At 36.7% G+C, this 25,727-nt stretch overlaps 2 protein-coding genes and 1 long non-coding RNA gene across 4 annotated transcripts; all 3 read right to left on the minus strand.

Annotated features, from left to right (window-relative positions):
* Window positions 1–2,652: 2,652 nt before the first annotated feature.
* Window positions 2,653–8,241, minus strand: LOC103995609 (protein NARROW LEAF 1). The gene is made up of 7 exons (XM_009416229.3): window positions 8,075–8,241; window positions 6,826–6,929; window positions 6,069–6,681; window positions 5,718–5,861; window positions 4,535–4,775; window positions 3,619–4,119; window positions 2,653–3,499 (listed from the first exon to the last, which is right to left on the minus strand). The coding sequence occupies exons 3-7, from the start codon at window positions 6,549–6,551 to the stop codon at window positions 3,081–3,083; spliced, it is 1,788 nt and encodes a 595-aa protein (XP_009414504.1). The 5' UTR covers window positions 6,552–6,681; window positions 6,826–6,929; window positions 8,075–8,241; the 3' UTR covers window positions 2,653–3,080.
* An 838-nt stretch (window positions 8,242–9,079) lies between these two features.
* Window positions 9,080–11,872, minus strand: LOC103995608 (uncharacterized). Of its 2 annotated transcripts, XR_010489685.1 has the most exons (4): window positions 11,303–11,872; window positions 9,675–9,770; window positions 9,510–9,591; window positions 9,080–9,433 (listed from the first exon to the last, which is right to left on the minus strand). It is a non-coding gene; the product is annotated as an uncharacterized LOC103995608 (long non-coding RNA). The 2 variants fall into 2 exon arrangements; XR_672527.3 differs by having other exon boundaries at window positions 9,675–11,869.
* A 1,830-nt stretch (window positions 11,873–13,702) lies between these two features.
* Window positions 13,703–23,405, minus strand: LOC103995607 (nucleoporin alm1-like). Its single transcript, XM_009416228.3, has 6 exons — window positions 23,317–23,405; window positions 22,170–22,273; window positions 16,800–20,153; window positions 16,401–16,643; window positions 16,152–16,310; window positions 13,703–14,455 (listed from the first exon to the last, which is right to left on the minus strand). Exons 2-6 carry the CDS (start codon window positions 22,236–22,238, stop codon window positions 14,189–14,191), a joined length of 4,092 nt encoding a protein of 1,363 aa, XP_009414503.2. The 5' UTR covers window positions 22,239–22,273; window positions 23,317–23,405; the 3' UTR covers window positions 13,703–14,188.
* Between the last annotated feature and the right edge of the window lie 2,322 nt (window positions 23,406–25,727).

Here is a 25,727-nt window from a genome sequence, read left to right on the forward strand (position 1 = left end):
ATGACACACATACATTTTAATGTGCCAAAAGAATGAATGAATGAATGAATGAATCTGTCAATCTTCAAACCATTGCAAACTGAAATAATCATATTACTCTCATTATTATTATTATTATTATTATTATTATTATTATTATATATGAATTATTGGATAATTGACTCCACTATACAAGTAATCCTTGGCAATCTTACTTAAGAAACTAAATGAAAGAATGAGAGTTAGAAAGAGAAAGTAGCTTTATCATGCTTAGCCAATCGAAAGACTGTTCAATTTCATGGCCATCAGATCAGATTCTTACAGTAGTTGAAGAAGAAGCAACATGGATGATTTCAAGCAAACATTCATGAAAGAGTGAGCAAAGCACCTGCTTACTTTCCTTCCTACTCACACAAGGATTTCTCGGCAGCTTGGCAATCATCTGAACAAGAAGAAGAAAAAGATAGGATTATAAAGAAACCTTCTGCTTTCCATGAGCACGAAAAAGTTGAATTGTTTTGTAGTGGCAACAATCGTCTTGCTTGTGACTTTATGAATAAGATTGATTACATTAATCATCATGGCACATGTTATGTCTATCGCCTGCCTAAGATTCCCATGGAATAATTATGATTATATTTCATTATCAGATGTCATCATCATAGTTATCATCCGAATGTAATCATGTTCGACGGCCAAGCAAATCGAAAAATCAAATCGAATCGACTAAATCGTTCACTAATGAATGATAGGAGTCGATTCGATTAGCAAGAACGGATTGATTTTTCAATATAAATAAAGAAAATAACACCTTTGCTTTTTAAATCAATTTAAATTATAATCGATATCATCATGACATTAAAAAAAAAAAAAATTCTTCTTCCAAGCTTTTCTCTTGCTGTTATGATTACATTATCCCAAACAGTCTTTAAGAGGAAAGGGAGAGAAAGAAATAAAATATATAAACAGATCTAATAGGAGGAAAGCAGATACATTAGACAAAGAAGAACAAAAGCATGAAAAAAAAAAAGAGAAAAATTAAAAAAACATAAGAAGATGAGAAGAAACAGCAGGAGAATACAGAAAGGATAGAGCATAGAAAAGATAAAAAATAATAATAATAATAATATTATTATTATTATAATTATATTAAATAATTACAGTTTTACTGTTCTCCAAATCATATCAGTGCACTTGTTTCCCATATAAGAATAATTAATGATTTGTTCTACTTTTGTTACTGCGATTAAAGTTGGAATACTTCAAAATTCAGTAACTTTTCTAAATAAATAGGAAACAGAGAAAAACTTCAATACATTATTATACCAAAAAGCACAAATCAAGTATATAAGAATAATTAATGTATTTATCTTTCTAGTCGTAAAAGAACAATCTTACTATTGTATATAGTTTTATCGCTTAGTATATATATATATATATATATATATATATATATATATATATATATATATATATATATATATATATATATATATATATATATATGTTATTCTATTATTTAATTTTCCAGCATCACTTAATTTGGTTTGCTACACTGGCAAAGTAATTGACACAGCCCCACCAGTGATGGAACAAATGCCAGCCTGCACAAGGGGGAAAGGTGACAGGAGCTACAAGAAATGGAACTAATCTGTCACATAATTCATCATGCAAGATCCAAAACTTATACAACAGGTATGAGTTTCTTGAAGATGCTACAATCAATGGACATGACAGATAGAAGTTCACCAAGATTCAATCCACATTGCAGTTCTAATACAGAGCATAATAATTGTCTCAAGGACTGTTGTTTCAGAGATGCTCTAAAATGTGATTGAAAAAAAGGAAACAAAGTGTTCTCCATAGTCCAGCCAAGAAGATTATTGGTTTGATCCACTTTGAATTCCCTAATGTTGATGATTGGTCCACCTGATAGTCACAGGTCTGATTTGCTGCATTTACTAGCAATACTATATACACTTGATAACAATAAACAAATGTCATGATGTACTTGAATTCTAGTAGAACATTGTTTTCCACAATCTTCAGCACAAGTTCATTTCTGTAAACTGTACAAAAGAAAAAAAAAAACACTAAAACAAGTTCAAATACACTGCAGAATGTTCAAGTTCTCATGTTGATTAATTACCATTTCAGCCTGTTCAGTTCTAAACCAGAAGGAAATATAAGGCACCAAAAACCGGTTAAGAATCTTCACAACTCCTCATTTGTCTTAAATGAAGTCCTAATATTTGCTGAAAAATACCAAGAGAGATAACCTTGACGAGAAACCTGCACTCTGATACTTCTCATTTAACCAGCAGGCATCCTTCATGAAGTCAAGTTTTAGTTTTCTGACTAAATACTTTGCAAGTATTTCATGTTTTCTAAATATCTCACCATGTATCTCTTCACATAACAATGGAAGAGATTGCAAAACCACAGGAAAATAAAGAGTATCCTGATACTCTTAAAGATGGAACAATTCCATACTGCAGAAAATCACATGTTTTAGAGCAGTTGATATCACCTGCAGAAACTGCCAGATTAACTTAAACAACTAGAATTATTTAGGAAAATGTATATTTAAATGAGTGGATCTAGAATGAACCTTCTAGTTATGAAGCAAACTCAGAAGCATTCGACATCAGAAGTGATGACAGACATTCCATGTTTGAGAAAAGAAAGAAAAATACTACTGATATGGAATAATATTCTGATACATGAATATGTCAAAGTGGAGCTTAGGACAAAAAGGGCAATATGCTGTTGACATAGTTCCATCTATTACCGGGTCAACCTTTGTGTAAATCATTTGAACATGCAAAACTGCAGGGCCACTGAGCGGTTGGATACTAATCTTGCACATTGCGCATTCATAACTTTTCAAACCCACAAATAAAGATAGTTTAAAGATTGCAGATTCTAGTTTATCTTGAGCTCAGAAAAGACTGGTGCCTTGTAATCGAGTTCCCCTCTAAAGCCTAAAGATCTTCTGTCCATATGCATTTGCTGCAACTCCATACCCAGATGGACATGCTACCAGGAGCCAATAACAGCTAAATAATCAGCTCCACATGGTTAAATCTGCTACACTGTGGTTACTCTATTTTCAGCGTTGGATCAGGACGCTGTCTTTTATGTTCTCGGTCCCCTAAATATAAAGAAACAGAAAGATCTTCATCGGATGAGTTTACAAGTGCTGAAAGGTTCTTCCTTTCGGGGCTGTCTTCTTGGTTTCGATGCATGGGTGACATGCTGATGAAGTTTGGGATGAACTGATGCTCTTCAACATTGGTTGCCACCTCAATGGTATCCACTTGAAATTCAACACCTGTAAAAGAAGGTTTAATTTCTGAAACAGAAGCACCTTCAGGAGGGAAATGTTGCGGGTTGATGCCTAGAGGTTCGTATATCTCATCCATCTTTTCGTTTGGAAGGGTGCACACTGCAGGAGATGATTCATCCACTGTGGAATTAATTGCTGCTACTAGAGTATATCTCTGTTCCCTTAGTGCATCTTTCATCAAGAAGAAGAAAAATGATAAATAAATTATTCAATTAAGAAAAACAAGGGAGATGATGTTGCAACATGACAAGAAATATTTACAGCCTTGTGATTAAGTTAGAAAAGCAAACCTTGAAGTCCTTCTCTTGTGGTTATAAGATCAAGTTCCAAAAGATCAAGAAGACGACCCAGATCAACTCCACTTGTCCAATTCTCAGGACCCTGACCGCTTTTAAGCTTCAACCTTCCCCGGTTGGCCGTCCCACCCCAAATGATGCCTATAGGCTGTGGCTTCTCGCCATCTTGCCCCGACAGAATTATAAGACTCCCACTATCACCTTCCAGATCAAAGGTTTGTTGGTTCTCACCCACAACGAGGAAATCTGTGAAGAAACATATTCCTTTTTCATCATTATATTCTAGAGCATAAGCCATTACGGTGCCAGTTGTCAATCCAGAGCTTCTTCCAACCTTCACCACTTGTCTCCCAATTAAGCTATTAATCGGTGATTGAAGATCTAATACCTTAACATTTCCAATCTCACCCAATCCCTTCACTGTAGTGGTGACACAGGACACATCAAAGTCATCAGCAAAAGGAATGAATGCTCCATCTGCTCGCACAAAAGTTTCTGCAGGTGCATCACGAGGTAAGATGTATATTTGGGAATCAGAACATCATTCGACTCAATAAGTATATGAACCAAAAGAGATGAGGAACCATGTAAGGAAGTATGCGATAATGATATGATATATCTTGGAGGGAAAAATAGCATAGAACACATATGGGTAAACCATCTGATCCATGCCGTCCAAGTTTCATGTAACTCTCAAGAAAATTATTATTCATCATTACATAATCTTATGAACATTTTTCAGGGTTTTAAATACATGAACAAGATTCTAGCAATGGCATTTAATAACCACCAGTAACCTTCTGGACTTAGGGATATATGAAAATTCATACTAAAATGGATGTTCAAGGATCTAATAATTAGAGGTGTAACTCCATGCAATTGCAGGAAAAATGATTTTGAACTATATTACCTGGGTTTGTTCCAGCAAAGATCCCATACCAAACATCATCTGTGATAAAAGATGTTGCCCTTTCAACAGCACCCAAATAGACCCCAGGTCCAAGATTAGGTGGTAAAGGATGAAACATCTTCTGGTTAGGGTAATCCAAATCAACTGCAACGTGACGGTTTGTTAGGAAACCGACTTGTTTGTTACCTGTTCGACTTTTCACGATAGCACCTAAAGTTCCATATGTTTCTTGGCTTGCAACCTGATTATAAGAACAAATAATCATAACTGACAGCTGACATCATTATATAGCATTGAACAGAAGTACAAATATAAGCATAGATCAGACTCGATGGATGTCACCAATGTAGGAGAGAAACAACATATTTCCATTAAATGGTGATAAGTCAAACAAGTGGCTATGAACCTGTATCTGTACATATTTTTGTCATCAGGTATTACAATTTCATTTACCAGTCCTGTTGCAGTTCTTGGGGAGCCACATACACCAGTTGGTCCGGCACACACTGAGCATTATGAGCCAGTCATACCGCTAAGGGTGATTAGGTACACCCTTGGCACGGTACAAAAACCCATACCATCACTCGAGTGAACTGCTAAAGTACATTCAGTATGCCATGGTACGCTGATCAATGCTTGAAATTAACAGAAAGGTGAAACTTATCAAATCTAACATGGGACGTCAAAATCTCCATACAGCTCCCTACTTCATGGAAACTATTGCTTACTGGCTAAAATTTTCTAAGTCCAGACAGACTTGTGGATATCCAGACTCATGCAACCAAATTGATAATACACATAGTAATGGTGTACATTTATTCATCAACCATACTGGACAAACAACTAATCAATAGATGGAACTACTTCTTATGCATATGGTACAATAGTTTTTAGCCTGCTATTCTTAATTTTAGAGTTAACTTAAAAAACATATAAAATTCATATAAAAGACAATATCACCATTAATTACCTGAAATCTACCAATTTCCACCAAAACTCCTAAAAATGTTGTTTTGTTTTAGTGTTTTGCAAGATAAACTCCAAGAGACACAATGTATACATATCAAAAAAGATATATATGTTGTATTCGAAAAGGACAACAATATGCACGTTCTATATTGGCATGAATCAAATATGTCAGCGAACCTGACTCCAGAACATAAGCAGAACTGACGAAGTGTACCTGAGAACCTGAACCTATACATGGATCACTTCCTCGTAGACCATCAACAAGCTCATTGTACAGTTGCTCCTTAGGTGTCGGTGCTGGTGCACCATAATAAGAGAATTCCACAACATCCACATTGCACCATACACCGCCTGGTCCCTATTCAGCATAAAAGAAAACTGCATCAATAAGCATAGCACGTCTTTCAAATCACTGAAACTCTATAAGCACATAAAGAAGCTCAAAAGTCACATGAGCCATACATACAGTAACAAACTTGTAATGATAAACAAAAATCGAATGACAAACAACTCCCATATTTTACAAAACAAACTACCAGAAATTAAAAAGGAAAAAGAAGTTTACCTCAAGAGCAGATGGTAGACACTGATCATGGTTTAACCATTTTCTATGAACTTTCCGAGCAACAAATACAAGAATTGCAGGGGTACTCGTGAGTTCTCCTTTTCTGATACGAAAGCCTATTGCTGTACCTAGACTATAACGACGCAAAATTTTGCTGTGGAATGCTCTTATAGTCATTAGGTCAAGTAGTGTTGTGGCTTGCTGCCCAGTAGGAAGCCGGCCAAGATGTGCTGGCAGTACTCCTTTCTGAAGGTTCCCAAAATAATTAGCTCGACCTTCAGCAGCACCATGTAAAAGTGTAGAGGTCGGCCAAGAAAAGTATGCAGCGGTACATTCAGAATGTTGACCACCGGATGCAATAGGCTGCAGAGGAGATGCACTGTAGGAATGGAAATGATTGCATAAATTTCTCTCCATGTCCAAGGCTGATTCCTCAGATTGTGTTGACCCTGAGTGATGCCCTTGGGTGTCCGAATGCCTCATTGTGCAGAATTTGTATCCTAAAAAAAAATCCTTGCTTGGCCCACCTCAAGCTGACCTCTGATTTTTCATGATCGAGATCAAAGGCCCAAGAGAGAAAAATCTGGAGAGCTGGACACCTCCAGACACCAGACTTAAAAAAGAAATATTGGATGTTACACGATCAGTTACCATATTAGTCCAAGAACGAACATTGTAGAAGTTGCAAAAAGGTAGACGAATTGCATGAAGAGTGAAAATAACATAAAACAAGTTACAAAGCTCATTTGCTGCTCACTTATGCACATGGAGGATGAAAAGAACCATGGCTTATGAAAGAAGAAGAGCATGCTGCCTATAGCATCTTAGTGACTTTTACAAAAGAGCATTAAAACTCAGCCCCTGCATAACAAGCAATCTAAATCTTAGATAGAAGAAATAATAGCATCAATCTCTCCAGTATAATGAAAAAAAAAATCACAACTTGAAATATGTGTGCTACAAAAACAGCAATAGACATAAACATATTTTGTACTTTTATATAAATATTATTTGAAATCTCTTTTTCCATGCAAAATAAGTTCATAAATATGGAACAGAAGGCACTAAAGCAAAGAACAAAATATTAAAGACCAGGATGCATGGATAAAAAGGTAATGCTTGAAACAAAATAAGCCTCTCAGACAAACATAGTCTGTTTACAACATCAAATAAAGGAGAAACTTTTTCCTGTTACTTCCTTTTCTCCTTGGATGAACTTCAAGTAGGAAAAGGGTAAGAAATAAGTAATTACTTTGAGCATGACGTGGCATAAATCCGAGAAAACGAATAAAAATATTGACAATTTGGGAACGGCTAGCGTTATTGGTTTCCACAAAACATATAAACGAACGAAGGAAAGAAACTAAACAAAAGTGAAAAATATTTGGAAAGACAGGCTACGCACAAGTCCTGGGCAACCCTACAAGAAAAAGTCAGTCGCTGGCATGCAGATTCCAACAATGTGGAGAAGTAGTCCGTAAAAGCTGTCAAAACACCTACAGGGAAAGGGTATAGTTTTCATTTTCTTGATATCGGTAACGAGACGGAAGACTACGAACTACACGACTGCTTCTAAAAGAAAGGAGTTCGAAACAACACCATTGCGTCTGCTCAACGATGACCAACAAAATGAACCGAGTGGTAGCGCAAGTTGCTCGAAAAAGCTTACCGGAGCCGAATAAAGTGGAGAAAAGGGGACAAAGCATGAATCACAAGGCGGAAAAGGCACAAAGCCGACATCTTTTTCCCAAAGTAGAACTTCGAACGAAATGTATTCGACGAATAAGAAACCAAAAAACCCCAGATCAAAACTTCAAAAACTAAACGATCCAGAAGGGGGGGAATCAGCTTCAGATTAAGAGACTGCAAGGATGGAGCGTGCCTCTACCATCTAAAAACCACATATTTCGCCTTCTAAGCCATACAACTGGGAGCAAAAAAGGCAATCTTAAGATGATTTCTCGAAAGCAAGAGGGAGGAAGTGGGTAGGAGGAGGAAACTCTCACCTAGGGCTCAAGGAGGAGCAAGGGAGTCTCCACCAGAGGCAGGGCCTTCCCCTGAGAGGCCCTTGAAGGCTTTTGGGAAAGGTGGCCACTTGGCCAATGGGACAAAGGGGCTTTTGTAGAGCAAAGGAGAGATTGGGAGAGTGGTGAAGGGAGAAGGGAAGAGGTCGAGAAGGCAGCTTTATTTTACTTCTTTTAAAGGAATAATAATGGGGAAGGGGGGCGGGAGGGGTGGGGACCACAAAACCAGTGAGAAAAGACCAGCTCTTTATTGTGGGCGATGGATATGTATGTCATTCACCCCCACACCAGCAAGGATCTATTTGCTCTGAATACATACATATTTACTGATGGCCATTGCATTCATTACATGCAACTTTGATGTCCTTCCAAAAATAAAATCATCTTTGTTTGTTTCTGGTTTTAATTTTCAGAACATTTATCCACATTCCCAATCTGTCCTGACATCTAATGCTGATAATTATGATCCACCAGATCAAAGAACAGCACAAGTTAGGGCAGAAGCATCCACAATGGACTCAAAACAATTGGGCAGGAAGTCCTGTTTGGGTATCTGATCAAGCAAACATGAGATATGGATCTGAGTGTGCCTAACAAAATGTACAAGTCTCTGAAGTTGAAGAAAATGTGACCTATTTAATCCAATACATGTCATTTTTCTCATCAACACAAGAATGGATTCCACCAATCATCAAACTAATAATCTTCTTCATCTCTTCAAACTCCATTTGCTTGACAAGTCCCAACCAAAAACTTCTAAAAAAACTGTGCAATGGGAACAAAGATTGCAGGTAAATGTTTTTCTCCTATAATTCCTAATTTATACTTACCAAACACTAAATTTCTCACAGTAAATATCAGCAACTTATCCCACATAGTATCATGATGCATATGGCCGGATGGCAACTTCTCTGGCACAAGTTAACAAATAGGAAACACACAATTCCATGGAGAGCCAACCGATCTTTAAATATTTACCCAAGAAAATCCAAATTTGCATCTTTCCATGTAATAGTCGATCCCAAAATAATCACTGCTCCATATACAGTTAAACGTATACAAGGTTCTCTTTGGAGAGATTAAACATTAAAAACTTCAGTAGATATGGTCATCAGAATCATAAGACCAGCTTTGAAAAGAAAATTAACACACACACAAAAAAAAAATGGTCAAGCTTTTTGATCAGCTCATCTTTTTCTTTGTATCATGCTCCTCAGCTTCTGCATGTTATTGCCATTTCAATCTCTTGGTCCTTTTACCCTCTTACGGATCACACCATACTCAACTTCTTCGTCTTCTACATTTTTCCTCTTTTTTGCTGCTATTACTTTCCTTGATTTTCTATTTAACAGAAAGAGGGCATTTGGGAGAAGGCTACTAAAAATATAAAAATCAGAAAAAGATGCAAGTTTAATACCATCAGAGCAATCATCTTGGCATCCAATCCATGTCCCACTTCAGTTTCATTCACTGACTACAGTGCCCTGGTAGTTTTCTTCCTGCAAAATAAAGGTGTTATAGTTATATCAATGCTTTCACAAGTCACACATGCGATAGCTCATGTCAAGGTAGTGGTGCCAACCGATGAAATACTCTCTGTACATAACATCCACCTGGTGCTGATTCACTAGCCCAGATTGTCAATACATGCAATTCTGCCCGGTCAATGAACATAATCCTGCGTTACATCACTCAGTTCAAATTATGATACTATTTGAGTGAAAAAACCACCAGATTAGTCCAAGGCTGAGAATTTTTCTCTAAAATAGTTGCTTAGAAAAAAAAGAATTATTTAAAGCACAAAAATATTCTTCGCCAATTAAATTATGAGAAGTACCAAACAATGGCCCAATAAACAAACATGAGACCAATAAATATTTCAAGGCAAAATCTTTGCTCCTAATAATCTTTAACTTAAAATTACATTTTGAAAATAGTTTTTATGCCATATAGGTAACGAACATTACTAAAAAGATAATGTCCAAGCTGCATATTGTTTGCAGATATAGCAGATGCATATAACCTGGACAAAGATCTCAACAAAAGCACCTACCCGATTGTAGCATATCATCCAAAATATAGACTTTTAACATTAATAGCATAAGAGGCTCAAATATACTAAATCTTTATAATCTAAATTCTCCTCTAAATGAGTAACTCAACTTTGTTTGTGGTTTAATATGAGAAATTAACCAAGCGCCTTATAAAATCATCCAAATTTGGGCAGAATATATATCTTAAGGGCAACTCTTAGAGAGGGCATCAGCATGGCATGAACTATTGGCTTACAGGCTAAGGAATTTACTTGAGACCAAGTTAGTTCACATAAGCACAAGATAAATAAGACCAAAATTGCTAGTCCAATAAGTTCCTCCAAAATCATCATAAAGGCCATATTATGATGATATGATGTTACTCGAAACAATGTGCCGAGCGGAACGCTTAATATCACCCCGTATCGGATGATATGGGGGTATATTGGACAGTAACAGTCGATTTTGATCGTTACCGATCTGTAACAATGCTCCAATGGTCTCCTATTACACTCTATTTCACTCTCACACTCTCTTAAACTACCTCAAACTCATTTTTTTTCATATTTACACTCTCTTAAACCCTACAAAACAACGATTTATTAATTGACAATTCAAATGATTTTTCTGTAGATATTTCAATATTTACATAAGAGCAATTCGTAACGGACCGAAATACGAACCTTGCACAAGGCTATTACTCAAAGTCCGAAAAAGATATGTGATACTATTCTTACCTAATTTACATTTGTTTTGCTAAACTTATACTATTACTATATTTATTTCTAACTTAAAAACCTTATCATAACTTTTTTTTATTTTTAGGTATTTTCGGAAGATTTTACGCCTAAATTAGGTGTACCGCTCAGTACGTCCTGGCGTACTGCTCGGTACGCAGTACTGTACTGTACCGAGCGAAGCTCAAAATTCTGGTACAGTACGAAATTTTAATCCTTGGGTTTAAAGGCGAGGGACATTAAGGGCTACTAAAAAGTTATTGATTTGTTGCAAATAAACATACCTACGATTTTCTTTAAATAGTTTAAAAATCAACATTTATGTAGATAATAGATCAGCTCTAGCAAACTCAATCAAGAAACTTAAATTGCAAAGGACTTGTAGATAAAGATCAATTGGAAGATTCTTAGGCTCAAAAGATCCTATATCTTCCCTAAACCTGTTTGTGCCGGTCGGAAAAAATCTTTCCCTACCAACCAGCATAAAGTCCTTTCAGTTATCCGTATGAATATCCCATTCAGTCATCTGACAAACAAAATTGAGACATTTGAAGGTCCTGCAGATCATAACGAAGAGAGAAATCAGGTGAAAAAAGTTCCTTGAACAAAGAAACTATCAAGACTCGCAATTTTCTGTGCAGCGGAACAGATTTCAACAAAGCCAAAACCAATAAAGGGCTTGAGTTAGAGAAAAGAAAGCCACAGTGAACCAGCTAACTTCAGGGGAATAGGGAATCGCCTCGACTTGGATCTCCGTAGGGAACTTCCACCCCAAGCTCTTGCAGGCTTCCACTGGTTCTTCCCTCACGCCAAGAGCTTTAATGCGACCCGTCCTCCCCCATCGCCCAGGCCTTCCCTAAATCGAACCGCAAGAAAGACGGTAAACGACGAAGAGAGATCGACAACAATGGTGAGAGAAAGACGGTCAGGTGAAACCCTAAGCCCCAACACTAAGATTACGCCCGGGAGAGCAAAGCCTTTTTTTTTTTTTTTAATGGTCGTTGAGGAAACTACAGATGGTATAGTTACACCTTAAAAACTTTATATTAGAATCGTTATGGATAAAAAGATAATTTTAATATTTAAATTATATTTTTGATTATGATAAACGATCGTATCGTTAGAAGTAGTGGTCGACTATCATGATTGACGAGGGAGAGTGGTGATGAGAAGTGAAGAAACAATGTGTATGTCAATGCCTGTATCTACATCGACACCAACACAAATGCAAATGGATAAAAAAGTTGCTCGGTATCTATATCAACGTCGACACAGATGCAAATGCTGAGTGGCCCTTTCATCGCTCTGCATTTGTGTCAACACTGACAACGATGCGGGAAAGGGTGATATCGCTCTGCATCTACGTTAGTGCTGATGTAGATACTAGATGACCCTTTCACCACATTTGCATCGACACTGATGCAGTTACCGAGTGATACCAACGCAGATGCAGAACAATGAAAGGGTCACTCTGCATCCGCATCGATGTCAATGTAGATACAAAATGGCGAAAGGGTCACTTGACATATGCATCAACGTCGACGCAGATGTAGAGCGACGAAAGGGCCGCTCGACATCTACATCGGCATCAACGCAAATATAAAACGACATTGCTCTGCATCTACGTCGGTGCAGATGCAGATGTCGAGCGACCCTCTAGCTACTCTACATTTGCTTCGGTGCCAATGCAGTCACCGAGCGACACTGACGTAGATACAAAGGGTCGAATCTACGTCATCATCTCACCTCTAGTCGTCACTTTCTCTCCTCATCCCCAACAGCCACTCGTGACCCTTAGCGACACCGTCGTCTACCACTATCGAAAATGTAATTGAGATATTAAAATTACTTTATTACCCATTATTTTTGTACTTCCATCAGTAAAACTAATGATGTTATGATAAATGGAACTAGACACTTTACTTTTGTAAACATAGGAGATTCCAATATAAATTTTTTAAGTTTGGAGATCGGGATGTTAAAGAGATCTAAATATGTAATTAGTTGATAAACACCACCTCCAAACGTTGCACAAATAAACGGTAACAACCTGAATTGTGACCATTTAAATAGAATACAACAGTTTAGATGTGAGACATGTGGTTATTCTTCAAAGAAGAATAATTTTGTTCAAGAAAGCTAATATGCAACCGCGTAAAAGCCGAGAGAAGGAATAGGAGAAGAGGCAAAAATAATTTAGTATATTTTATATATTTTAAATTTTCTGATACTTTTTGAATTGACACAAATTATATGATAATTGTATTTATTTTTAATTTTGTAATTTAAAATGAATATATAAATTTTACTAAATAAAATGTATAAGAGATATTTCAGTAAAATCTCGAGTATGTAATCATAAAATCAAAATAAGAATAATGGCCTGAGTACAGCACAAAACACAGTATGAAAAATTATCCGCTTATAAAATGATTTTGACGTTATTACTTTAATTTTGTCATCCTTTTCAAGGATCGATATAGTTTTTTGTAATGATGTTATGGAAGTCACCTTCTTTCTTCTTTTCTTCTCCCTTTTTAGGTTGTTATACATGTACGTTTCTATAGTTCATTTGCTTGACCCCAATAACTAAACATGGAGACATACACAAACTCATATGCGAAAGTGATGCATGCAGCAAGAAGATCTCACAATTTGCAAGGGCAGATACTGGGTTGACTCAATTTGCAAGAGCAGTATCTGCCAAAAGCTATAATGGAACATTACTGGGTTGACTCAAAACCTAGAAAATTAGGAGAATATAATTAACAAGTAACATACTGGTATATTTGGAAAACTATCTTCATGTTGTCCCCTGCACTGCAGAAGGAAATGTTGACGTTTCTGAAGGGAAGCTATTTCTTGCAGAGCCTACTACAGAAGAGTCCCAAACAGCAATCCCCGAGACACAACAGCTACTGCTAGACCACTAGTGGACTTATTTCAAAAAGATTAACAAACAGGAGAATGCATTTTTGACGAGCAATTACTCAAAATGTAATTACATGTTCAAATACAGCAAAACCAAGTTTCATGCAATCCTCCATTGCAAACAAAAGGGTAGGATAAAAACCAAAACCAAAAACAAACAAAAAACAAAAAAGACCCTAAGCCAATCTGAATATTTTGCACTTTGCTTAACTAGCAATGCTCATCAACCGCTGTACAATGGCCAAAGCCAGCGACCGCACAAATCTAATTTTTATAAGAAAATTCAACAAGACATTGCTCCATCCATCGGTCAAATTTTCTCTTTTTTCCCTCCCATCTTAAAAAAAAAATCAAAATTTTCTTATGTTTAAACACAAGGGACTCGAGCGATCAAGTTAATACCTCTTTCCAAGAATTATCCCAATGAACATTGACACTAGAGCTACTCCTAAGATGAACTTGAATGCCATGGCTCCGGAAGCCTCTTCATCAATTTGTGTAGCTAGATTTAGAGATTTTGTTTCTAGAGCTTGATTCATGTGGTTGTCGTTGTTCTCTTTGATGTTCCTCCCATACATGGTTATTGAGGTTCCCAGTCCAAGATCTCTTGATTTTGCTTCTATTTCATTCTGCAATTCACCTTCTGCTGTTTTGTTCTGAAACTGCAAGATCATTGGAATAAATTTGCTAACATGAGCAATCATATTAAAAGCTTGTGCATATTAACATTGGAAAAGCGAATATAACAAGATAAGAAGGACCTATGGTTCTAATGACTAAGCAAATGGGTTTCTAACACAGATAAGATCTTGCAAAGGTGATCAGAGAGAGTTTTCCTCTCAGGTTTTTCTCTTACTACAAGCATCATGAGCTTTCACAAATGGTGCTTAGGATGGAATTCTGGGTAAACCAAAGATTGTAAATATATTTTTTTTATTTTCATATAAAGAAAAATGATTTGTCATCTTCTGTAGACATAGACTACAAGCCAAGTATGTAAATCTTGTGTGCTCTTTCCATTATTTCTTACATCATTATTCTTTTGGGATGCTTCTCTGCTTGTGCACACTTGTTCTTGATGCCTATTCTGCTGTGACCCACCAATTATTAAACTTTTGAAACTCAGAATAGGTCGGTTTATATATTTTTATTGCGACGAGCTGGAGATGGTTGCAAATATCAACACTGTCTTGGCAAAGTAATCCTAAACTATTCTGCAAGGATTCATTATGACTGAAGGTGACTATTGTAGTACATGGGGATGGCTATCGTAACACATGAGGGGCTATTGTCTGACCTCTCTCTATACTTGAACAAAGCAGGAATTACTAATGTAGGTCAATCTATTTCTACACATTGTCAATATTTGACACATGAAATTATCACTCTTACTGTTTTTCTTGGTAAAATAAGAAAGCCAGATGAATGAACACCATAGCTTATGTCTTGTTGTCAGTGAACTTTATGTATTTTCTGTATTTTCAAGTAGGATAATGATGAGATGGATGACGATATCTAGGCAGTCAAGGAAAATCATAGGATGCACTCCAGAGGACTCTTCTCTCGCATCTTTTACTTGTTGCAATTGATCATCAAATAAAGTTCCAGACAGGCTGCAAAATTTCTCCAACTTCTGCCATTTTCATGCTACAATACACATGATAACTTTTGTATTTTACTCCTTCCATCTCAAATCTGCATCTGTTATACTGTGTTTTCAGTTATCTTAATCTGCTGCACCACCGACCACGTTGTTCTTCAACTATTAAATAACTGGCACAATGGTTTGAATTCGTATTTATCCTTCAATGACACTATTACATATTCTCTCCCAGCATAGGTTGTGCTACTTCCAATCTAGCCACTTTGAGGCATTTGATAAGAGGAATTTTCCTTATAAATCAAACTGCTGTCTATAAAACACTTGAATCCTAACTGAAACATGGATCTTTCTTCACCTTAGATCGAACATGTGTAATTTGGATGGAACTTGTCTCAGCCAATCAGTAGAATTTGATTTTATTTTGTTTAAGTATAAAAAAGTTTTATGCTCTAATCATTACAACAATTTATCCAGTATCCAAATGGAGATTCTTGAACTTATTAAAAAAATTATCCTTCCACAACAATATAACTCATATCTCAGATTCCATAATTTGTAGTTTGCACACCACAACCCACATAATAAGAGAGCATAATAAAGGGGAATACTGTTATAAATATAAAAAAATGCCAGGAGTAATGTCAAACAATGACTATTCTCTCAAATAAATAAATAATAACTAGCTATCTATGTGGTTGTGAATCTTATGATGGAGAAAAGCAGATGATCAGTTTGGCAGTAGTCGTGAAGATTACCTGCTCTTTTATGGTCCTATGTGCTATGTCTAGATCACTCTGAACTTTCTTTAGCTGTTGAATTAATGTATCTCTCTCTTCAATTATGCATATGTGCTCCTCTAGTTTAGGAATTAGTATAACATCCTTCTCCACAACTGTTGACCGCATGCCTTCAATCTGAGAAAATGAAATCAATAATGCACATCAAGTAACTTTTGTTTGCTAGACACCTGCATCTTTTGAGGAAAAACATTGAACTAAAACTACCTCTTCCATGTAACTTTTTTGGGCAAATAATAGCTTGCTTTCAAGTTCTGAAATTTGTTCTTGCATCAGAGATTTATCAGCTAACTCTGCTTTAAGAATCTTCATGTCAGCACAGAGAGAGATTTCCTTAGTCTTCTGTTCACTTAATTGTTCTTCGAGCTGGATTATAATTGCTTCGAGTTCTTTTTTTGTCTTTTGGTACGATTCAGTAAGCTTGTTATACTCCTCCTTGGCAGCAGTTATCTGTTGCAGCATATCCTCTTTTAGATGAGAAATAGTTTGTCTGGTCCTTTAAAAATCAAAAGTAACATGTGAAAGTAATTATATAAATTTTACAAATGATTTGTTGTGTAGCATGGTAGTTATCTACTTAAAAACGGACAACATATAACCAATAACCTGCAGTTGGTGTTTCTCTTTATCAGAGTTAATCTGCTGCATGAGAACCTTCATTTCTTTCCGAGAATCATGAAGCTGAATGGATGTAACTTGTTTCTCTGCAACAACAGCATTAAATGCAATTTTTAACTCGTTTATCTTTGTCTTATATGTTGCCAACTCCTGAGACATGGTTAAATTTTCTCCCATTAAATCTTCATTCTCAAGTTTGGATATTTCTGAGCTTCTTTTCAGATGTTCAACAAATGCTTCCAAGTTCTGTAATTTTAAAAGAGTGTCTTCCAGCTTGTCCTTCCGGCTTGATGCAATGGCAGCTAATTCACTAGCCTGTTCGTCATGACTTCTCAATTGTGTTTCAAGAGCAAGCAGCTTCTCAATCAAATCTCTAACTTCAGAATCTTTCTGTTTGAATTTCTCTATAGTTTCATGCAGTTGGACTTCGGTTTCTCTAAGACGATATTCAGTGGCAGATTGGAGTTCCAAATATGTTGAATTTTCATCTGTTAACTTTGAGATGGTTTTCACATGAGAGGCGAGTTGTTCAGAAGTTGCCTCCATCTCTGCATGATTGGTGTTCAACAACTGATTAAGCTGATTAATTTGGAGTTGACAGGCTGCCAACTCTAACCTAAGCTTTGAATTCGTCACAGCCATCAGTTCATTTTCCAAAGATATTTGTTCAGCTCTCAGATCAGATTCTAAAACTTTTTGGTTAAGCTCCTCGACTTTGTTATCAAGGGATACCAATTTCATTGCATTTGCTTCCAACTCTGCCTTTAGTGAAGCAACTTCTTCATTAGATTCGAGTGCGTGATCTTTGTATAATGTCTTTTGTTCTTCCAGAAACTTTAACTTTTCATGCAATTCTTTAAATTCAGACTCCTTTTGATTAAATCTCAGTGTTGCTTCTTTGAATTTGAACCCTGTATCCTTGTCTAAAGATTCATTCAGTGAATTCATCTCCAGGTTTCTGGTATTAATATCTTCTACAGCATTTCCATCATGCTTTAACTGTTCTCCAGTAGATCTAAGCTTCTCAACTAGCTCTTTCTCTCGAAGACTTGAGGCCTGAAGTTGTTCCTCAGCACTTTCCAACTTTGCTCCAAGAGATTTCAATTTATTTTGCAATATCTGGATAAGATTCTCAGCTTCAGAAAGACTCTTTGCCTGAATATTGGATAAGTCTTCAAGTTTTTTTCGGTCTTTAATGGTGGCATCCAAGGCATCAGTCAACTCGCTCTCTTTTTCATTTGCAGCTTGCAGCACAGATTCAAGACTTTCTGATCTTGCCTGGTATGCTTCAATTTCAGCAAAAAGCGCAGATACCTTGCTGCTATATTGTTTTAATTCTGTTTCTGTGTCTCTATATTTTGCCTCCATAGTTGCCAGTAGCTGTTCCAGCTCCTGTATTCGATAATTAGCAGTTTCCAGCAGTTGCTCTAATTCATCAGCTCCTGTTACAGCATTCTCAGTTTCAAAATGAGATGATTGTACCTTGTCTCCTAACTCAACATTGCTTTGATGTGCTGTAGTACCCTGTCCCTTGTGCTTAACACACTTTTCAATCTCAGTTTTAGAATGAGATGTTTGTACCTTGTCTTCCAGCTCAGCATTGCTTTGATGTGCTGCAGTAGCCTGTCCCTCATTCTCTACACACTTTTCAAGAAGACAGTTGAGCTCCTTTTCAAGCTCTGTGTTCCTTCGAAAAGACTTGCTCAACGAAGATTCCAGTTGGCCAATCTTGTTCTCATATCCCTGAAAGCGTCGTCTTGATAGTGAATTTTCCTCATCTATTTTTCTTAACAAAGTAGTGAGCTCTTTCACTTGATTATTCAGATCCTCTATCTCACTCTCCGCTTCAAGGCATCTCATCTCTGTAGTATTAAATTGTTGCTTAAGCTCCATATTACGTTTTTCAGCAGAGAATGATCTCATTTCACTCTGCCTAAGCTTTGTTTTTAGGCTCTCTTCAGCTAACTTTGATGCCTGAACCAGATTCTCCAGCTCAAGGTTTCTCTTGGTAGTGGCATCCATTACTTTTTTCATATCATGATGGAGCTCTTCAAAAGATCTCTGATTTTGTTCAAGCTCATTGTTACGCAATAATGCTTGTGAAAGAAGTGAATCTGTCTTGTTAAAATTCTGATCAGCCAGATTTAGATTCGCTTCTAATTGTTGGCATTGCTCCTCGTTCATTGACAATTTCATGCTAAGGTCTGCCACAGTACTTTGAAGAGTCACCTTTTCCCTGGTTAAATCAGACAAGTCCTTCTGTAAACTTTGAAGGGTCACCTTCTGCCACAGTACTTGGTTTTTAAAACTGGCTCCAATTTTCTCTTGAAGCTTCAGTTCAATTTCCTCCAAGTTCGCATGCTTTGCTTCGAGTTCTTCTTTGGATGCAGCAAGTAAATTTTCTAATTCAAGAACATGTGTTTTCATCCGTTCTTCAGAAGCCTTATGTATATTTAATTCTTGGGTAAGCTCATGAATGATAGAATCCTTAGAAACAAGTTTCTGTTTGAAATCTGCTACTGTTGACCTTGAAATCTCCAACTTTTCCTGAATTGTTGAAAACTCTACTGCATTGGCGTGCAGAACTCCTTTGACATGCTGATTCTCTGCAATCCTTTCATAGAGTCCCTTCAATCCTTTTTGTAAATTATCCATCTGACCTTCAATCTCCTTTGCTTTAAATTGTGCTAATTCCAACATATTCCCAAACTGTAAAGCTCTCTTTGATTCTAGCTCTGCCTGTGAACTACTATGTTTGCTGAACTCTTCAAGTTTACACATCTCATTTGCTGATGATACCAACCCTTCTTGAAGCTCCTTCATCTTTTTCCTCGAGCTCTTGAGCTCATCTGCCAACCCCGTGAATGCTTCCTTTACCTCAAGAAGCTTCTTATGCTTTGTATCATTTGATGTCAGTGCTTCTAAAATATCATCTTTCATTGCTTTCTGGTTAAGTTCATGTTCTTCGCAATATCTGTTCATTTTCACTAACTTCTGATTTGCTAGATGAAATTCTGATTTTGGTAAGGATTTTTCAGATTCTGAAAGTTCCTGTCCTCTCCCAGATTCTTCAAGCTGAAGTTCAAGTTCTTTTTCCTTCTCCATTACCAGCAAATTCACATTTGCCACTCTATTTCTTGTTTTCAGATCTTCAACACTTGAGGCCTCTTCCACTTCCGATATTTGTTTAAATAGGTGGGAACTCTCTTTTGCATATATCGACTCCTCAAACTTGCTGAATTCTCCATCTAATGAAGCCTCCTCTTCCACATATCTATTTCCTTCTTTTTGCAGTAAGTCTGATTCCCCATAAGTTAAGATGTGTTTTCCATCTCTGTCTACCTATGACCAAATCATAAAAGGAACAGGCAGGTCATGTATCTGGCATCTTTCATGAAATTTAGTAGTGGGCAAGTCTAAAACTGCTTGACAAGGTCTTTTTATTTACCAAATTATAGATATATGCAATAAGAGCACTTGAGATATTCTGGACATCAAGAAAGGTAACCATTGCAAGTTTCATTAAGTAGCACTAAATTAAGTGCATATTAATCATAATCCATTCTTGTCAAATCTGGGATAAAACTCATAAATGCTCACTTTCAAAATATATTAAAGCTGGAGGGAAAAAGCTATACTTACGTGGGATTCTTTATCATATGATGTGACTTCTGCATGAATAACGAAGGCTATGTTATGTCCATTTAATCCTTTTCTGGTTTCATATTTAATATTTTAATAGTGACGAAGTCAGCTATTCTTTAATAGCAAAACTGCTGCAAGGTTCAAAGGTACATGAATACCTACCTTTCCCCTTAATTTAAAAATAAGTCACCATAAAACCAATGGTGATTTCCCAATATTCTCTTCTTTAAGCCTCTTGATAATATATACATATGTTATTTACGTTACACAAGCATCAATACTCTCTTTAAATCTCCAATCCATCTTCAATTATCTGTGATAAAGAGATAGTTCTAATATATTTCAAGTTTTATGTCTGATCTTTTGGTCCTACTTCAAATGGATCATGGGGAAATGCTCTAAATTTTATTTCTTGGAGAGCCAAAATTGTCAGAAATCATTGGATTACAAAACTTAAATTCAACTGCTCTCAAAAGAAGGGGAAAAAGAATTGACTTATACCAACATTGGTGACTTTGACTGCCTTTGCAAAAACTTGTTGAAAACAATGACGCAAGGAGAGTTAACATCAAATGCTAATTGATTAACTATATCAAGATAAAGGGAGCAAAAATACTTCTTCATGGAATTTTTCCTTTCCTTTTTATCATAAGGGCTCCACCTTACACAACTGTGATTTCAACATACCTTTCCCAATAAGCCAAGCACTTGAATAACACAAATAAGCACTGATGTAGAGATTACCCCCTTTGGCTTATATATTCCACTAAAACAATAATATAATTCAGAATATTTCTATTTTTTTAAGAAAAAAAATATAACTCAGAAAATGAATTTATGCTTGTGTTTGAGAATATGGACTAAAATAACATAGTTCAACACATTTATGTTATTTGCATCTTGCACCATACCAAAAAAAAATTACCAGCAAATAAATATTAGAAAATTTTAAATTTTGTTTCAAGATTGGAGTAAATGTCTGGCGATTAATTTGGTGGCTAAAATTTAAAAATTTCACTATTGCATCACCTTCAAATCCTAGAAGTGGACCACATAGATCGATCATCATTGAGGAGAGTTTCTCATAAGACCCTCGAGGTTTTAGGGTCATACAAAGGAAAATTTTAAACAAGTAGGCTGTAGATGCAGGATAGTATTAAATATTTTAGTCGTTAAAGAACAATACTAACTTAATTATGGTGGATTTTCAAATACAATTCATTTAAGCAATTTACTTTAAATTCCAATAGTAGTTAATAATCTATTAAACTTGACCCTTTTCTTTCTCCACGGAGGATGTGAAATTGGATTTAAATTGACCAAACAGCCAACTCAAGCTGAGTTTGAATCATTCTAACATTTTCCTACTGACATGCAACCACATGGTCAAGACATAGACTGAGATCAGGTGTCATGGACGATATTGATACGGTGCATATGATGTTGGAATCGGATCAACCTCGTGAATTATGGTTTAAATAATTGTCTCGTGTAAGGGATTTATTTACAAAAGAAATGTTACATCTTATTCTCTTTGTTTCAACAAATGGAAATATTCAAGACAATGAGTGTACTGAATTCTACAACAAAATGAAAATATTTGTGATGATTTTGGCATGTAAAATTAGATATCTATTGGTTCTCTAATCCTATATAATTCAGTAGCACTTTAATTTTAACACAAATGGAAGTCACCAAGAAGGAGATTATTACCAATAGATCAACTTCCGAAGATGGCTCGGCTTCCACGTGGTCTGAAGTTGCTTGTGACTCTTCTGTCATTATGATCTCAGTTACTTGTCAGATGGCATGACAACCTATGACATTTAACCATATTTAGGTATGCAATCTGGTACCTTCTAATCAAATAATCATGTAGAACTTATTACAAGAAAATATCTATTGAAATGTTAAAACCCATTGCCAAGTGTTCGCTCCCGTATATACACATAAGTAACAAATTACTGAAAATAAGCACCCAATGTATTCTCATGCACACCAACACAAACTTTTGAAAACTGAGGCACATCCAGGTTTAACGATGCAGATTGATTGTGATGGCCCCATCTAAGCCGTCCAGTGCAGGCCTTTGATCACGCGTAGCAGGCGGTTGGTCCCTAGTCAATTGTTGATGAGCCTTTCGCCCCGTCAGCGGGGCCCAATGGGTTCCCCAATCACTAGAAAGGTAGGTGAGCGGGTACCGGTGGCAGAGGAAAAAAAGTGACTTTGTTCGGTCATGATGGCTTCTTTTAAGCAACGTGGTGGGGCGGCGGATTTGATATTGTCACCCGAATCAGAGAGCAGAGCTACGCCAACAGTTTCATCATGCAAGGGGTACTACGAAACGGGCATTTCGGACCTAGAAGGCAAAAGCGAGCCCTTAACTTTCGCGTTAGGGGTACTCGGGGAACAAAATTATCCCGGGTGGAAATATAGCAGAAGAAGTTGGAGCATTCTGCGAACAGAAAGCCGATAGGAGTACGGATGAGGACACAGTTATGGTCGCTTCCCCCGGAACAATGCTCGAATCGCCAATCGATAGTGGCGCTTTAAACTGTCGTAAAGATCGGCGTGTTGGATCGACGATACAACAGAAAAACTAGAAAGAATGGCATCGATTCGAGCTTTTCGTGAAACCTTCGAGCAATATCGAGAAAACCCGTATGCTCCAAGAAAGAGAATCCCCAAGAAATCAAGATCAACTGCTGGGAGCAAAACAGAGCAACAATGAGGTAAACCTAAGCGCTTCATGCGATCTACTAATTACCGGCAAGAAAGAAGGAGAAGAAATCGAGGAAAAAAAGCGCATTCGATGGCATCGAAACGTAGATTTGAGCGGAGACGGAGGGCATTGCGTCACCTGACCGGGGATCGGTTGATCCGAGGACGATAGTCTTTGGAACGGTCTCGTCGTCCTCGTTCCCTCGTCCGTCCGGCAGCGAAAAAGTTGAAGCGGGAGGTGACGGAGCGCGAGGTAAAACAATTTATAGCAGGAGTGTCCAGTCACCGCCAAGCAACAAAGGTTCGGTTACCGCCTCGGCGCGGCGTGGCCAAGAGTTCTTGAAGTGCCCCTCGGGAGGGGTACTTCGGGAAGGGAAGTGGGACCCGCAGGGGCCCCGGCGCGGGTTGGTGGAGTGCACGTGGTAAGGATGAGACGGTGAGGTCCCTTCGGATGGGTTGAAGGATCCCGTGCAACGCTCGGTGGAAAGGGAAATCCATCGGGTGGCCCACCGCTTTACAACTGTCCCCAGTCTAAGTTTACATCCGCGTATCGGATGGGATGTCCGTTTCTCTTCAAACCCAACTTGCAGAGAATTATAGATTTCTTTTTCCTCGCAAAATAAAAATTGCATCACAAATTGCAATTCCAAATAAGCTTTTGGCTGAGTGTAAAACCAGCTTTGACTAGTAGATATGACTTTTAAATTATAAACATATAATTAATTCCTGCAATTTGACCCTGGAAATCAATTTATTGAAATGGATGATGATGCTTAAGAAGTGGAGTAGGGGAAGAAAGGTGAAGTTTTTGTTGCCATCAGACAAGCTTAAAGTGAGTGCTGATTGATTGTGAAGTCAGAAACCCAACTCTTCCTGCTAAACTTCTCAGCATATGGAAATTGTATTTCTTCTTTTTCCCTGCAAATCCATTCCTCTGCTATTGTTGTTGCTGTATGATTGAACCGAGTGCTTATCCTACTCTTAAGTTCTTGAGTTTTTTACTGCTCAGCTAAAGAGACTCAATAGAATAACTGATTCATTAATTTGATAATTTTAAGATCATATGATTCAAAATATTGACTCAAATTAATGATAGTAGACTTGTTTAGCCATTCTAAGTCTATTCATACTATATTTCAGTTCGATATTAGAGTAATCGGGATATAACATCCTCCCTTTAAATTCTTGTATAACATAGAATCAAACTCTAAAACGATACATATGAGACACTAGTTTTTTTCTATTTGCGCTCCTCGTAGGTTTTGATATCATTCATCATAATATGTTTTAATGGAATAACTAACTTATTTAATTGATAGACCTAACATCACTTGATCCAAAATATGCAGACTCAAGTTAATAAATAATATATTTATTTAATACTAATAAATATATTTAAATTATATTTTTGATTTTATAGGACTTAATGGAGGTATCTTCAGCAGGTTTCCATCTCTCACATGTGGCTCAATCTCTGAAATGTGCAGGTCTTTGTTCAACAATCTACAAAGCATCAACACATGAGCAGGAAACTGAGACCACACATCCACTGCACAATCATTTAAGAGGCACTGAAGAAGAAACAAAAGGGTTGGATCAGTGACCAGTCACATTATAACAATGGGTCCAAACTACTACATTGATCACTTTCTTTCCTATTTTTCCTTCTGAAATAGACAGGTTTTTCTTTAAAGGCAAGTCAAGTTTGGGCAATCAAGTCAGGTTTTAGGAAGAACTACTGGAGACCCACTTCACTCCTTGTTTTCCTCCCACCTCCAACTAGCAATTCTCTTGTGTGAACATTCCTTCCAGCTTGATAATTCTTGGTTTCTTGATTCTTTTAGTCTCTTGTTTCTAAGAAGCTGCAAGCTTTCATGTTAATAATGGTTGGCATGCTCTCTTCTACATGCTTTCCAGCTTGCTTCTTTTACGGGAGAGGAAGCACACAGACTTGGAATCTGCAGCCTTCCATTTCCTACTGATCTTTGATTATTATTTGCCATGGTTTTATTTTGACCTCAAGCAGGCACTTGGAAAACATATAGCTCTTTGACTTGTTCTTGGATTACATGCTGTTCCATCCAACTTACTTGCTCATATACAATGGGATCAACAAAAAGAACATTAATTGTAAGAACAAGAAGATGGAGATAGCCTTTTGCAGCTGTTTGTTGGACCAAAAACCATGATTTCATTCTTTTTTTTACTACCATTAGAAAAAATTATAATTCTTCCATTACATCAAGAAGATATATTATTGTCTATAAATTACTAGTCATCTCAGTTGGAATTGAATTGATTTGTTGTGTGAAGAAAATATCATATATTGAATTTATAGAAACAAAAGATGTAATTATGATAAATCATTTTTTTTTAGATATCACACCCAAATAATAAGAACTAAAATAAGACATCTCCTCTTTAGTAACCAATAGGATCCTACTAATTTATTGAATTATCATTAAATATTATATCTATAAAGCTGTAAAAGTAATGTACAGCCTTTATAAAGGAACAATAAGTCCATCTTCATTCTTGGGAGACCAAACC

This window comes from Musa acuminata, chromosome BXJ2-8, assembly GCF_036884655.1.
Source record: "Musa acuminata AAA Group cultivar baxijiao chromosome BXJ2-8, Cavendish_Baxijiao_AAA, whole genome shotgun sequence".
Taxonomy (NCBI): Eukaryota; Viridiplantae; Streptophyta; class Magnoliopsida; order Zingiberales; family Musaceae; genus Musa; species Musa acuminata.